We start from the raw sequence: 14,596 nt of genomic DNA on the forward strand, positions 1-14,596 counted from the left end.
GCATGGGGCATCTCGGTTCCCTGACCAGGACTGAACCCAGGTCCACTGCATTGGAAGTGTGGATTTTCAACCACTGGGCTGCCAAGGAAGTCCAGATACCTGTTTTGTAAAAATACTGTGACAAGGGTATTACACTGAGGCATCAGACCTTTTCCTCTGGAGACTTAAACTATATCCAGATTTTAGAGCAGACATGTTCCCAAATGGCGCTAGTGGTAAAGAATCCACCTGCCAGTGCGGGAGACACAGGTTTGATCCCCGGGTCAGGAAGATCCCCTGGAGGAGGGCATGGCCACCCACTCCAGTATTCTTGCCTGTGGAATCCCACGGACAGAGGAGCCTGACAGGCTACAGTCCATGGGGTCACAAAGAGTGGGACACGACTGAAGCAACTTAGCATGCATACACATTAGCCCAAATATAGGCTTTAGACAGCTTAAGGAAAACATAACGAAAAGGTATATCAGTTATGCAATTTATTATTTCTGTCTCCAAGCCACAGCAGCTAATGTACTCTCTGCTGTTGGTCAAAGCCTTTGTTAAGTGTCTGGTACACCGTTTTATTAATAATGCCCAACAAAATTAAGAAGCAGGTCTGGAAGGGGGTGAGACTGGGAATGAGATAGGGAACGTCACAGAATTAGAATATCAAATCGATGATAAAATAACCATTTGTCACCTGAGTCAGAGTTTATTTTGCTGTATAAGCCACAATGCAAAAGCAATCTTACAGGTTCTGACATTTAGAATAACAGCAATAAGTTTATGTTCTATAAAATATACGGTATTATGATGAAATGCAAATCTTAACAGCAGTGGTATAAAAGCAGAAAACGTCTTTCTGATCCACTTTTCACTATCACAAAAAATAGATGTTGTACTATTGTTTCTATGATAACACATTCAAATATAAAGAAAACTAAAACAATGTATCATAAGGTGATGTTAAGTGATCTGTACAAAACGGAAGGAAAACAAGGCCCATGAGCACTGAAGCCAAGAGCAGCCAGGCTTCTTTCCGCTAACCACTCCCCAAATTAACAGAAATTGAAATTTATTACAATTCCAGCTCACGGAAGAACAAGAACAAAATGGGAGAGACAGGAATGTCTAGCTAATTCCGCACAGCAATTTTCACAAATGCGGATTTAAACGAGGCTACTTGGATCCTTAGACAACCCGAGGCTAGGCAGATGCTGGTACTAAACGGAGAACAACAGCCTTGTCACACGAGGCGAGTCACAACCCACAGAGCTGGAAAACTGCACCTCTGCTCAGGTGCTGACCCAAGCCACAGCCGCGGTCCCGGCTCTGACATCCATTTCCACCATTTGCAGGTCCCATCTTGGGTTCCCATCAGGGACAAATGTCATCATTCGAGATGATACGCTCCCTCCAGCCTTCAGGCCTGGGGGCTCTTCTCAGCCATGTGTCCTGCACACTTAGTCCCTGGCCAGCCGCCCAAGAAATGCTGAACAATGGCTGTTTTGTTTTCTGCATTAATAATTGCTTAATTTCAACGACAGAAGATCAACACCAATTTCAATTGCATAAGGGCCCATTTAACACAGTGCGCCTGTTTATTACACTCACATAAATTGCTGTAAGTGGCCTGGTGGGGTTTCTTAATCAGACATAAAACCGACCCCACGAGGTACTGCGTGTTTCATGCTCAACTAAAGGCATGCGGCCTGGGTACCATCCTCAGACTCTTGCCTGGTGTCTGGCTGCAGTGAGGCACCATGTGGGATGAACTGGAGAACAGAGCTGTCTCTGAACCTGACCCCTCCAATCAGAGGGAGGGGAGAGAGGTTTGGTGCTGCTGCACAATAAGAGGAAGGGGAAATCCAAGTTGTGTCTTTTTCTAACTTATCTCCCAGACCCTCCTTAACCTTTTCTTCGACAACTCTGTTTAAATGCAGGCCAGACCTCCTCTGTTTCGCTTACCATTCAGACAGACACATTTTGGGGCACCTATTCCCCCCCCACCCAATACCACTTGCACTCTAATTTCACAGGCTTTGAAAAGGCAGCACAGAAATCCTAATGGCAATTTTATGAATAAATATTTCCACCTCCCTCTGCAAAAGTGACAATAAGGAACACAAGCACAGACAGAGACCAGCTCAACTGCTCTGGGCCTTAACAGCCTGCTTCAATCATTAATCAAAATGACATTTGACTTTTCCAGGCAAGGTTCTGATTACCAAATTGTTATATATTAAAATTGCAGAAGATGCATTTGAATAGCACGTAAATTAGCAGATGACAAAGCACAATTGTAAGGCAAAAACAGAAGAGGTGGCTCCAGGGCTACTCGTCTGCAGGGCAGTGGACGTCTAGACAGGGCTTACATCTGACATCACTGTTAAACAGGAGGGGCGCATACTTACTTCTAATCTGCTTGACAATAGGTTTTAAGAGATCCAGCCACACCTACAAAGGAAGAAAGAAGACACTGAGACACAAATTCTCAATGATGAGACTTGTAAGTATTTTGAGACTTCACTAGGAGCTGTTCAAAATCAAAATAATTTTGAGGGTTTGAGGCTGCCTGTGCTTTTTTTTTTCCTTCTCTCTAGAATGCTGTAACTTATATTGTCTCCCACATTTACAGAACAGACCCAAATTTGCTAAGAGTATCCCTGAGCTTGAAAATCAAACTCTCTCCTAGACGCAAAGAGTTCATATGGCTCACTAAGAAGTTTTTATTCTCACTGGTACTTTTATCACAGTTCACAGTTTTATTCAGTAAACATTAATGCATCATTGCATGTCTGGCTATAAATGGAGTAAAATACACACGCTCTTTAGTGAAACAAAATTTATGTATGTAGACGCATCTACAGAACAGCACAGCTTTGAGGGGTATAGAAAGGGAGCATTTATAGAACACACCTCTGCACCAGACACCATCCATAGCAAGGCCAGAGGATTGCTGTTACTCAGGAGAGAAATCTGAGACTTGCAGGGGTTCAATAAATATCCCAGGCCCTCAGCTAGAGAGTGTGTCAGGGCTAGGACTGAAATAGGTCTGTCCAACTTCAAAGTCCAGACTCTTCACACACAGTCTCCTGAGCATACCTCAACAGCAAAATTTTAAAGAGAGAGAGGGAAACCAGTTGCCCTCCATAATACAGTGTAAGTTGACTCTTGAACTTGTGATCCTGTGAAAGGGTTCTACTGAAGCTTATATTTGCATATATGATAAAAACAAGGTTAATGGGCTTAATGGAAGAGGGGGTTTTATAAGCAAATACAAAAAAGAGAAACACTCCTAAAGAAAACCATGCAAAGAATAATAGGGTAACTGATGACAAAAAAATGCCGATCGCTCACATGAAAATGTCTAAGTTTAGAAGTAATTTGCACTATAAGTGCAATATCATTTCACTATCATTTCAATATCACTTCCACCCACTAAATATGCAACTAGATGTGCTTGTATGCAGTGCATGTGTGTATTTTATAAACCTGAAGTTGGCAAGGGTGCTAGGAAATGAACACTGCCTTACTTTATTGGTAGATGCATGAATCGGTACCATGTTTCTGGAGACCAATTAGGGAATGATTATCCAAAGCCTAAAAAGTATTCACAAAGATACTCTTTCATCCAGTAACTTGACTTTTGATGAATATTTGAGAGTGTGGGAAACTGTTTCAGAGGTGAGAAAGTGGGTTATTTCCTCTTTTCTTCTGCCTTTCTATATTACCCATATTATCTTCAATGATCATCGGAATTCTCATAATGAAAAAGGTAAAAATTTTAAGTGTTTACTTATTCAGGTTAATCTTCCCCATCACCTTTTCAAATAAATATGTTTTCCTAATGAAATTCTCATTTCTCCACTCCCCATCCCCAACCACTCCATTACGTGAGAAAAAAAATAAAGGCGTTAAATTGCCTTAGGATCATCTCCACTGTCACGCTCATAAGACCCAACCTTAAATGAGAGAGAATAACCATTCAAAACAAGGGTCTTGTGAGATGTATTATTTTCCTCTCAAGAATCTTAAAAGATGGCAAAAAATCCTCACTGAGAGATGAAGAAATTGAGATTTGGAGCACGGCTGCCCAGGGTTGTTGGGATTCGAACCCTGTTCTTCAAACTCATTTACTCATTCAACAACACACCACCAGTCATGGAGAATACGGTCTAGTGAGAAAGACAGGAATCAAAACCTTCCCAAGAAAAGTAAAGAAATACCTAGGACAAAAGCACTTTGCCGACAGAGGTCCATCTAGTCAAGGCTATGGTTTTTCCAGTAGTCATGTATGGATGTGTGAGCGCCGAAGAATTGATGCTTTTGAACTGTGGTGTTGGAGAAGATTCTTGAGAGTCCCTTGGACAGCAAGGAGATTCAACCAGTCCGTCCTTAAGGAAATCAGTCCTGAATATTCATTGGAAGGACTGATGCTAAAGCTGAAACTCCAATACTTTGGCCAGCTGACGTGAAGAACTGACTCATTTGAAAAGACCCTGATGCTGGGAAAGATTGAAGGCGGGAGGAGAAGGGGACGACAGAAGATGAGATGGTTGGGTGGCATCACCGACTCAATGGACACGAGTTTGAGTAAACTCCAGGAGCTGGTGATGGACAGGGAGGCCTGGCGTGCTGCAGCCTATGGGGCCGCAAAGAGTCAGACACAACTGAGCAACTGAACTGAAGACTAAAGAAACCAGGAGGAGTCCCAGCTGACTCTGAGCGTCAGGACAGAGAGGTCTGACTCAGGTAGAGATGAGGCAGGAGGAGGGCTTGCCTGAACATGACATTGTGCTGAGATCTGCAGGGTATGAGAGAGGTGAGGAGAGGCTATGAAGACCTGCAGCAGAAACACCCTTCCAGATGGCTCAACATCGTGATGGGAGACCAGCGTGGCTGCAGAACAAGGCTGGTGGGACAGGAAGGGGCCAGACCCCATGTGAAGGCACTTCACTGTTATCCTGAGAACATGGCGAAGACTTCTATAAGTACAGGGCTGATACAATCAGATCAACACTTTGAAAAGATTAGTCTGGCAATGTGAGAACAGACCGAGGGGTCAGAACAGATGCAGGATGCCTGCTGTATTTGTGCAGGAAAAAAACGAGGGTGTTTTGGATCCGGAGGGGAGAAGCAGAGTTGCGGAGAAGAAGGCAGACTCGAGAAAAATGTTCAGAGGTAAAATCCAGTGGGACTGACTGGTGGGCTAGATGAGGTGGCCGAGCAGCAGTCAATAACCAGAATGACACTGAGGTGTCTGCCGTAGGCGTCTGGATGGAGGCTGGTCCATGCCGAGACGGGCAGCGCTGCAAGAGGGTCAGGACGGAGGGGCTCTAGACACTTTCATTTTAGGAGGGGCCTTTGGATTTCATGAGGAAGAGAGAGCGTGGGAGCCGTGGGACACACACACCCGAAACTCAGAGAAGCCTGGACGGGAGATCTCCCAATGCCTGACTCTAGGAGGACAAGGCGGCCTCGTGGAGCCCAGAGGATGAAACGCATCGGCACTGATGACACGTCTACCAGGGAAGGGCCAACGGGAGCAGATGAGGACAGAAGGAAGGAAAGGGGCGAGTGGGGCCACGGAAGGCAGGGGATCACGGTGTTTCCGGAAGGAGGAAGAGCAAGAACTGTTGGACTATCAGACAAGGCGGGAACTACAGGATCTGTGGGTCAGTGGACTTGGAGATGGGTCTGAGAGTTGGGTGGACAGCAAGGAGACAGGAAGGATGAAAGGTTTTTTCCAAGAAGCTGGGCTGTGAAGGAAGAAGCCAGAGACTGGGAATGGGGAGGTGAGAGAAGAATCAAACAAAGGTACTGTCTTTTAAATTTTTAATTTTTTAAAATGGGAGGATAACTGCTTTATTGCGTTACAGTGTTGTTAGCTTCTGCCGTACAACAACATGAATCAGCTACATGCGTACACACGCACGCACACACACTCACATGCATATATATCCCCTCGCTCTTGGACTTCCCTCCCACCCCTGCCCCATCCCAGCCCTCTCAGTCATCACAGAGCACCGGGCTGAGCTGAGTTCCCTGCATTATACAGCAGCTTCCCATCAGCTGCCTGTTTCACACATGGCTGTGTATACTTGCCAACGCGTCTCTCGCAATTTGCGCCCCCTCTCCATCCTCTCTGTGTTCCCAAGTTCATTTTCGACGTCTGTGTCTTTATTCCTGCTCTACGAACGGATCCATCAGGACCATTTTTCTAGATTCCATGTCTATGCGTCAATATACGATATTTGCTTTTCTCTTTCTGACTTACTTCACCTCTGTATGACAGACTCTAGGTTCATAAATAAAGGTACTGTTAACTGCTTGTCTCCCAAAGGAAAGACCTGCTGTGCCTGGAAAGGGGAGGGTTTGAGAATAAGAGCAAGAAGGGATAACCACTACCCTAAGACATCTGAGATGGTGTGAAAAGACAGCTTGAGAACACAGGGCATTGGGGAGGGAGCAGAAAGTCTAACGGTAGACACGTCTGTCTCCACTTCTGCGTCGGGAAGATGAGACAGTTCCTCTGATGCCATCTGTCTACCCCTGTAACATCTGAGGGCTGGAGGATCCAGGCAAATGGAGAAACTGACACAGCTGTGTTTGCTGGAGTTGAATTAACTGGAGAATTCTAGAAGGGTGTCCCGTGACGGCTGAGCGCCCACTTACAAGCCTGCCAGGCTGTGCTCTTGTGGCCTCTGGGGATGCCTCAGGGCCCATTCTGATGTCTCTGAGCTCATTCACCATCACCGGCTCTGTCGCAGAATCCGCCTAAACTGCAAACCCGCTCAGGACCCAACAGCTATGCTCTGGCGCGGTAGCTGCCAATTTTATGAATTGTTTTGAAACATCTCTCTTCTGTTTTTGGCATTCCTGCAGAATGCACCAAATACAAGCACCCATTTGAGCCAACTGAGCATGTGGTTTTAGAACATGGAGGTCTGGGAACATCAGACTGGCCCGAATGAGCCTGTCGGGTAGAGCTCTACAGCGATGATGCTCCAGGGCCTCAGTGACATCACGGCTAAACCGGCCTCGGTGAGAACACTGGGCCTAAAAGAGCCTCTGTTTACCAATGAGATTGATATTTGCAGGGCTGAGAGAAAACACCTTGCCCATGGAGAATGCAAAACACTCTAAATGGATGAGCTGGAGGCAGCAAGAAGGAATACAGGGTTGCCGCTCGACTAGTTAACAGTACTGAAGCTTGATATATAGAGAGGGCTCTGGTGTGCAGGGTCGCTCAGCCGTGTCTGACTCTTTGCAACCCCATGGACTACAGCCCACCAGGCTCCTCTGTCCATGGGATCCTCCAGGCAAGAATACTGGAGTGAGCTGCCATGCCCTCCTCTAGGAGATCTTCCCAACCTAGGGATTGAACCCAGGTCTCCTGCATGGCAGGCGGATTCTTTACCGTCTGAGCCACCAGGGAAGCCCATGAATACTGGAGTGGATAGCCTAACGCTTCTCCAGGGGATCTTCCCAACCCAGGAATTGAACCAGGGTCTCCTGCATTGCCAGCTAACTCTTTATCAGCTGAGCTATCAGGGAAGCCCACACAGAGGGCTACAGGGAAGTATCTGAACTAGACCAGGTCCTCCTAGACAACTCACTTGTTCCTTCAGCCTAAGAAGGAGATGTGGTTAAAATGCATGGGCTTCCAGAAATGCCACATCTGCTCAGGAAGACCTCATGGAAACAGAAAACTTCCCCCACTGGGCTTGGAAGGCCTGGAAGTTGAGAGTTTGCCCAGGCTGCCATCACGAAGGACCACAGATGGAGCGGCTTAAACAACAGAGATCTAGTTCCTCCCAGTTCTGGAGGCTGAAGGTGCCCCAGGCCTGGTTACCCCTGAGGACTCTCTCACTGACTTGTGCACGACCCCCTTCTGACTGTGTCTTCAGCGAGTCCCCCCTCTGTGCACATGGGCCCAGTGTCTCCCAGGGATCTCCTAACTTCCTCTTCTTAAAATTGATACGGTTCAGACTGGACTTGGAGAAGGAAATGGCAACCCACTCCAGTACTCTTGCCTGGAAAATCCCATGGACAGAGGAGCCTGGTAGGCTACAGCCCATGAGGTCGTGAAGAGACGGACATGACTCAGCGACTTCACATTCAGACTGGACTAGGACCCGCTCTAACGTCCTTATTTTAACTTAATCACCTCTCCAAAGGCCCTATCTTCAAGAACAGCCACATTCTGAGGTGCTGGGTGTCAGAGCTGCAACATACACAGGGGGGGCAGGGGTGACATAATAGAGCCCACAATACCTATGTTCCACAATTTAGTTTCAACACAGCTTTTCAGCCCCATTTTGCTCTGCTTGCCTATATCTCAGCCAGACTCCCTGTTTTCCTTTGATCCCCTGTTAATGTTACTTTCCCCTTTTGGCACGTGTTTTCTGCCCTGAAATATACTTAGAGAAGAAATGCTTTAATGCCTAGGTCTCAAAGGCAAAGCAAGATGAATCGCTGTCCCCAAAGCCTTTTTGTTCTTTTCCTAAACATCTTTTTCCCCTATTGTTTGGTAAGAGGCATTTCAGGTGGGTTTTGTAGGCAACTGAAATATTTGAGGTACTTTTAGAAGGGGTCTTATGCAAAGAGAGTCACTTAGGAACTTCCCTGGCAATCCATTGGTTAAGACTCTGCACTTCCACTGCAGGGGGCATAAATTCAATCCCTGGTCAGGGAACTAAGATCCCTAAGATCCCCCTATTGTGCACTGCAGCCCTCCCCCCAACCCCGCAAAAAAGAGTCACTTAACATGAGATTAGGCAGAAGGACAGGCAAGAGGTGATTTCATGATTTCTGTGTGCCAGGCACTGGATAGGTACTTTATACACTTTCATTTAATATTCACAACAAAATGGTGGTTTTACACACAAAGGAAGCCAAGTTCAGAGAGCTTATTTAAGTTGTCCAAGGTCAGACAGCTGGGATTTGACTTCAAATCCATCTGACTCCACACCTGTGCTTTTTCTGCAACATAATATGCTGCTCCTCTAAAAAGACTCAAAAGTTCATCTTTCTTTTTCTTAATGTCAAAGCTGCATACAACAGAAATATTTCACCATCAACTATAAGATATATAGGAACCAGATAAAATCTGACACAAAAAATTATCCGGTGTCTAGAACTCACTGCAATAAATTAATCTTCCTGCAGGCTGGCTCCTATAAGAAATGACTTTACTTTGAATTTTTGTTTGTAATAGTTTGCTTGAATGCAATTTTTCATATTGATCTTAATTGGTGGCTCAAATGGTCAAGAATCTCCCTGCAATGCAGGAGACCCAGGTTAAATTCCTGGGTTGGGAAGATCCCCTGGAGAAGGAAATGGCAACCCACTCCAGTACTCTTGCCTGGAGAATTCCATGGACAAAGGAGCCTGGCAGGCTACAGTCCATGGGGTTGCAAAGAGTTGGACATGACTGAGCGACTAACTTTCTTTCTTTTCATATATGGCTATATATATAGATGATATTAAATGTGGCTTTCTATTTAAAAACCTATCAATTTTTAGAGAGTTCTGATCAAAGCAGAGTAACAGGAACTAGATTTATCTTCCTACATGAAACACCAACAACAAAAAGAGAAAAAAAAAACCGTTACATCTGAAGATCTGAACACCAGTGAGAAACTGAGTCATCCCCGAGGAACAAGAAACTAGAATCACGACCCTGATGACTACACCGGCCTCTGCCTTGAGCACGTCTTCAGGATATGGTGCAGAGAGAAAACACAGCGGAACCTGGCAAACTCCATGAGCCGAAGGGATGGGGCTGAGCATGCAAGGCATCAAGGCAGACAGGCTTTGCAGGAAGGGAGGAAGCACGCAGGAGAGGACAGAGCGTTACCAAGGAAGCAGCAGAGGATTCATCCGTGTGTGCTCACGTGGAAAGGAGCCAAGAGGCGTCAAAAAATTTAAGAAACAGAACACAGGAGGATTAGAGGTAATAGGCTTGGTGCTCACACAAGGCCAGGAATACTACCTATTCGCTCTTGATTCATGAACACTAGGTAGAGTACTGAAGGGTCATCGCTAAGGAGTAGGGAATAATTCACCCCAGATTGCACACTACACCGGTCCTACCTAACAAGAATTCAAAGCCAGTTCTGACAGGACTAAATTATTTCCAAATAACTTACACGCACCTCCCTCCCCAAACTCAGTAACATACATAGGAATGCAAAATTACCCAGCACTCAACACAGTAAAATTCACAGTATCTGATATCCAATTAAAAAAAAAAAAATCACCAGGCATACAAAGCAGCTGGAAAATATGACACATAATTGGACAAAACCAAAATAATCCAATCCAATCTAGAAAGAACACAGATGTTAAAATTAGTAAAATAAAAAGGATACGAAGACAGTAAGACTGTATTCTCCATGATCACAAGGTTGAGATCTGGAAGGTTTTAAGAGGAATCAAACTAGACTTTGAGATGAAGATACATAATGTGACATAAACACATACATGCTCAAGATGAGACATGGCAGAAGAAATGCTAGTGAGATTGAACCAGCAACAGAAGCCATGCAAAATGAAACAGAAAGAAAAACTACCAGAAAATTAACAGTGTCCGAGAACTGCAGAATACCTGTGGGCAGCCTAACACCCACGTAACTGGAGTCCCAAAGGAGAGGAGATGGCAGGGCAGGAGGAAAGAAATGAAAAAATACTAAAGACATAATGATCATAAGTTTTCAAAATTTGATAGAAACTATAAACCTACAGATCCAAGAACCTAAGCAAACCCCAAGCATCAGGAACATGAAAAAATCTGTATGGAAGCACAAACTATTATATGACCAAATTATTCAAAAATAATGATAAAAAGAAAAAATTGTACATCAGCCAGAGGAAAAGAGATATTACATACAAGGGAGCAAAGATAAACACAACTTTAGCTTTCCTGACAGAAACAATGCAGATGAAAACGCCATGGTGAAAGATTTTTCAACATACTGAAATCTTAGAATTTCACACTCAGCAAAATACATCTGTCAGAAAGGAAAGCAAAATAAAAACCATTTCCAATGAAAGCTCAGAGAATTTATTATCAGCAGCGCCACATAAGAAGATACGTTAAAGGAAGCAGGAAAAAAGACAATATCAGATATGAAATCTGTATCTACACAAAGAAATGAGGAACACCAAAATGGCAACTTCATGGTTAATATGTTTTAAGAATTTTTAAATTATTTAAGGCTCCATAGAAGGTAACTGACTGGTAACCAAGTATACTTCAATAAAAATATAATTGATTGGTAAACAAAACAATGTAATACAGGTTTCATAACTCATGTAAAAGAAAAACTAACAATAGCAAAAAGGTCAAAAGAGAACGGAAGCATAATGCAGGCATGCTAAGTTGCTTCAGTCATGTCCAACTCTTTGCAACTCCATGGACTGTAGCCCACCACGCTCCTCTGTCCATGGGATTCTCCAGGCGACAATACTGGGAGTGGCTTGCCATGCCCTCCTCCAGGGGATCTTCCCAACCCAGAGACTGAACCCAGGTCTTCTGCACTGCAGCTGAATTCTTTACCACTGAGCTATGTGAAATGAACCAGTATCACTTGAAGACAGGCTGTGATAAGATGAACATTATTAACCCTAACACAACCATTCAGGTTACAAGTCAAAGAGCTGTAGCTAATAAACCAATAAAGAAAGTAAAATGAAATAAAAATATTCAATTAATCAAAAGGTAGACAGGAAAAAAGGAACAAAGAGGGATAAGAAACAGAAAACAAATAGCAAGATGACCCATTGCACGATATCAATAGTTAAGAGTAAATGTAAATGGTCTAAACACCTATTTACAAGCAAAGATAATAGATCTGATAAAAAGGCAAGATCCACTCTACGCTGGACTATAAGAAACACACTGCTAATACAAAGACACACATAGTTAAACACAAAAGGATGGGGGAAAAAAGCACATTATGCTAACATTAAGAACTCTTAAAAAATTGAAATGGTTAGATTAGTATCAAAGTAGACATTAGACTAAAGAATATCATCAAGAATAAAGAAGGTAATTTCTTAATTTAATGGTGGAGAAGTCAACGAATTAAGAGAACATAAAATCTTAGGTATTTATATGCTTAATAACAGAATTTCAAAATACATGAAACAGAAACTGATCAAACTGCAAGGAGAAAGAGGCAAAACCACAATTACAGTTGGTAATTTTAATACCACTCATTCAATAACTATTAGACACATAAGACAGAAATTCAGTAAGGATAGAGATGATTTGAACATCACTATCAACGCACGTGGCTCACTGGTAAAGAACCTGCCTGCAATTCAGGAGAAGCGGGTTGGATCCCTGGGTCAGGAAGATCCCCTGGAGAAGGAAATGGCAACCCACTCCAGTATTCTTGCCTGGAAAATTCCATGGACAGAGGAGCTTGGTGGGCTACAGTCCATGGGGTCACAAATAGTCGGACACGACTGAGCGACTGGACACACACATATCAACCGATATGATCTAATTGACATAGACGGGATACTGCATTCCACCCACCAAAGTTTACATTCTTTTCAAATACACATAAAACATTTACCAAAACAAACCACATTTTGGGCCGTTAAAGGGATATCAATAAATTATTTAAAAGCCTTTCATGTCATACAAACTACATTCCCCAACAAGCAGAGAATTACATTAAAACTCAGTAACAGAACTGTGGAAAATCCCTATATTTGGAAACAAAATAACATACTTCTACATAACTAACTTCTGTGTCAAAGGGAAACCAAAAGGAAATTAGAAAGTACTTTAAACTGAAATGAAAGCAAAAACACAATAAATTAAAATTTGTGACATGCTCCTAAAAGCCTCTTAATTTAAAAATAATCTATTGGTACAGAATCATCTATATGCAAGCTATAGATAATTATAGATAATTCACAAAAGCAAAATTTTAAAAATTACAGTCTACTACCGAGAGATCATGATTAACACTTTAATGAAATTGTTCTCAGAACTGAGCTTGTATCCTCTGTGATGACCTAAATGGGAAGGAAATCTAAAAAAGAGGAATATATATGTATCCTCATAGCTAATTCACTTTGCTGTACAGCAGAAATTAACACATTGTAAAGCAACTATACTCCAATAAAAAGTATAAAAAAGGAAAAAAAGAATTGAGCTTGTATCACATTCACCCTAAGAGTTTGTTAAAACATATACCATAGGTATAACATATACCTAGAGTTCCTTATCTGGGTGAGGACCTGAGAATCTGCATTGCTAAGGAGATACTGAATGCTATTGCTGCTTGTTGGCCTGGGGAGTGTGATTTAAGACCCACTGCCTTTGTGTATATCCGTTCTACATCTTCTACGAGCAATGTCCCTGGATACAAACATATGTATACTTTTTAAAATCCCAAATGAGGTCATATTGTTTATAACTTAGTTTTTGCTTTTTAGTCAATGATGTTTATCTTTCCATTCTGTAAACTTTTTCCTTTTTCTGTAAACCAAATACTCACACTACTCAAATTTTTGCATATGAATAAAGAACATCCTGAATGGTCTAGTGGTTTTCCCCACTTTCTTCAATTTAATTTTGAACTTGGCAATAAGGAGTTCATGATCTGAGCCACAGTCAGCTCCCGGTCTGGTTTTTGCTGACTGTATAGAGCTTCTCCATCTTTGGCTGCAAAGAATATAATTAATCTGATTTCGGTGTTGACCATCTGGTGATGTCCATGTGTAGAGTCTTCTCCTGTGTTGTTGGAAGAGGGTGTTTGCTATGACCAGTGTGTTCTCTTGGCAGAACTCTGTTAGCCTTTGCCCTGCTTCATTCTGTATTTCAAGGCCAAATTTGCCTGTTACTCCAGGTATTTCTTGACTTCCTACTTTTGCATTCCAGTCTCCTATAATGAAAAGTCTTGTAAGTCTTCATAGAACCGTTCAGCTTCTTCCGCATTACTCGTAGGGGCATAGACTTGGATTACTGTGATATTGAATGGTTTGCTCTGGTAGAAATGAGAAATAGATTTAAGGGACTAGATCTGATAGACAGAGTGCCTGATGAACTATGGATGGAGGTTTATGACATTGTATAGGAGACAGGGAACAAGACCATCCCCAAGAAAAAGAAATGCAAAAAAGCAAAATGGCTGTCTGAGGAGCCCTTACAAATAGCTGTGAAAAGAAGAGAAGCAAAAAGCCAAGGAAGAAAGGAAGATATACCCATTTGAATGCAGAGTTCCAAAGAATAGCAAAGAGAGTTAAGAAAGCCTTCTTCACCGATCAATGCAAAGAAAGAGAGGAAAACAACAGAATGGGAAAGACTAGAGATCTCTTCAAGAAAATCAGAGATACCAAGGGAACATTTCATGCAAAGATGGGCTCTTTGCATGAGCCCATACAAAAAAAGACAGAAATGGTATGGACCTAACAGAAGCAGAAGATATTAAGAAGAGGTGGCAGGAATACACAGGAGAACTGTACAAAAAGATCTTGACTACCCAGATAATCATGAAGGTGTGATCACTCACACTCACCTAGACCTGGACATCCTGGAATGTGTAGCCAGGTGGGCCTTAGGAAGTGTCACTATGAACAAAGCTAGTGG

General features: G+C 43.0%; 1 protein-coding gene across 3 annotated transcripts in view; it reads right to left on the reverse strand.

Annotated features, from left to right (window-relative positions):
* The window catches only part of FARP1 (FERM, ARH/RhoGEF and pleckstrin domain protein 1), a 305,988-nt gene that overhangs the window by 79,270 nt on the left and 212,122 nt on the right, over positions 1-14,596 (reverse strand). For all 3 annotated transcript variants that reach the window (XM_018056422.1, XM_018056421.1, XM_018056420.1), the window contains exon 4: positions 2,394-2,436. In XM_018056422.1, the coding sequence (XP_017911911.1) occupies positions 2,394-2,436 (43 nt within the window). The remainder of the gene's footprint in view (positions 1-2,393; positions 2,437-14,596) is intronic.

This window comes from Capra hircus, chromosome 12 (assembly GCF_001704415.2).
Source record: "Capra hircus breed San Clemente chromosome 12, ASM170441v1, whole genome shotgun sequence".
Lineage (NCBI taxonomy): Eukaryota > Metazoa > Chordata > Mammalia > Artiodactyla > Bovidae > Capra > Capra hircus.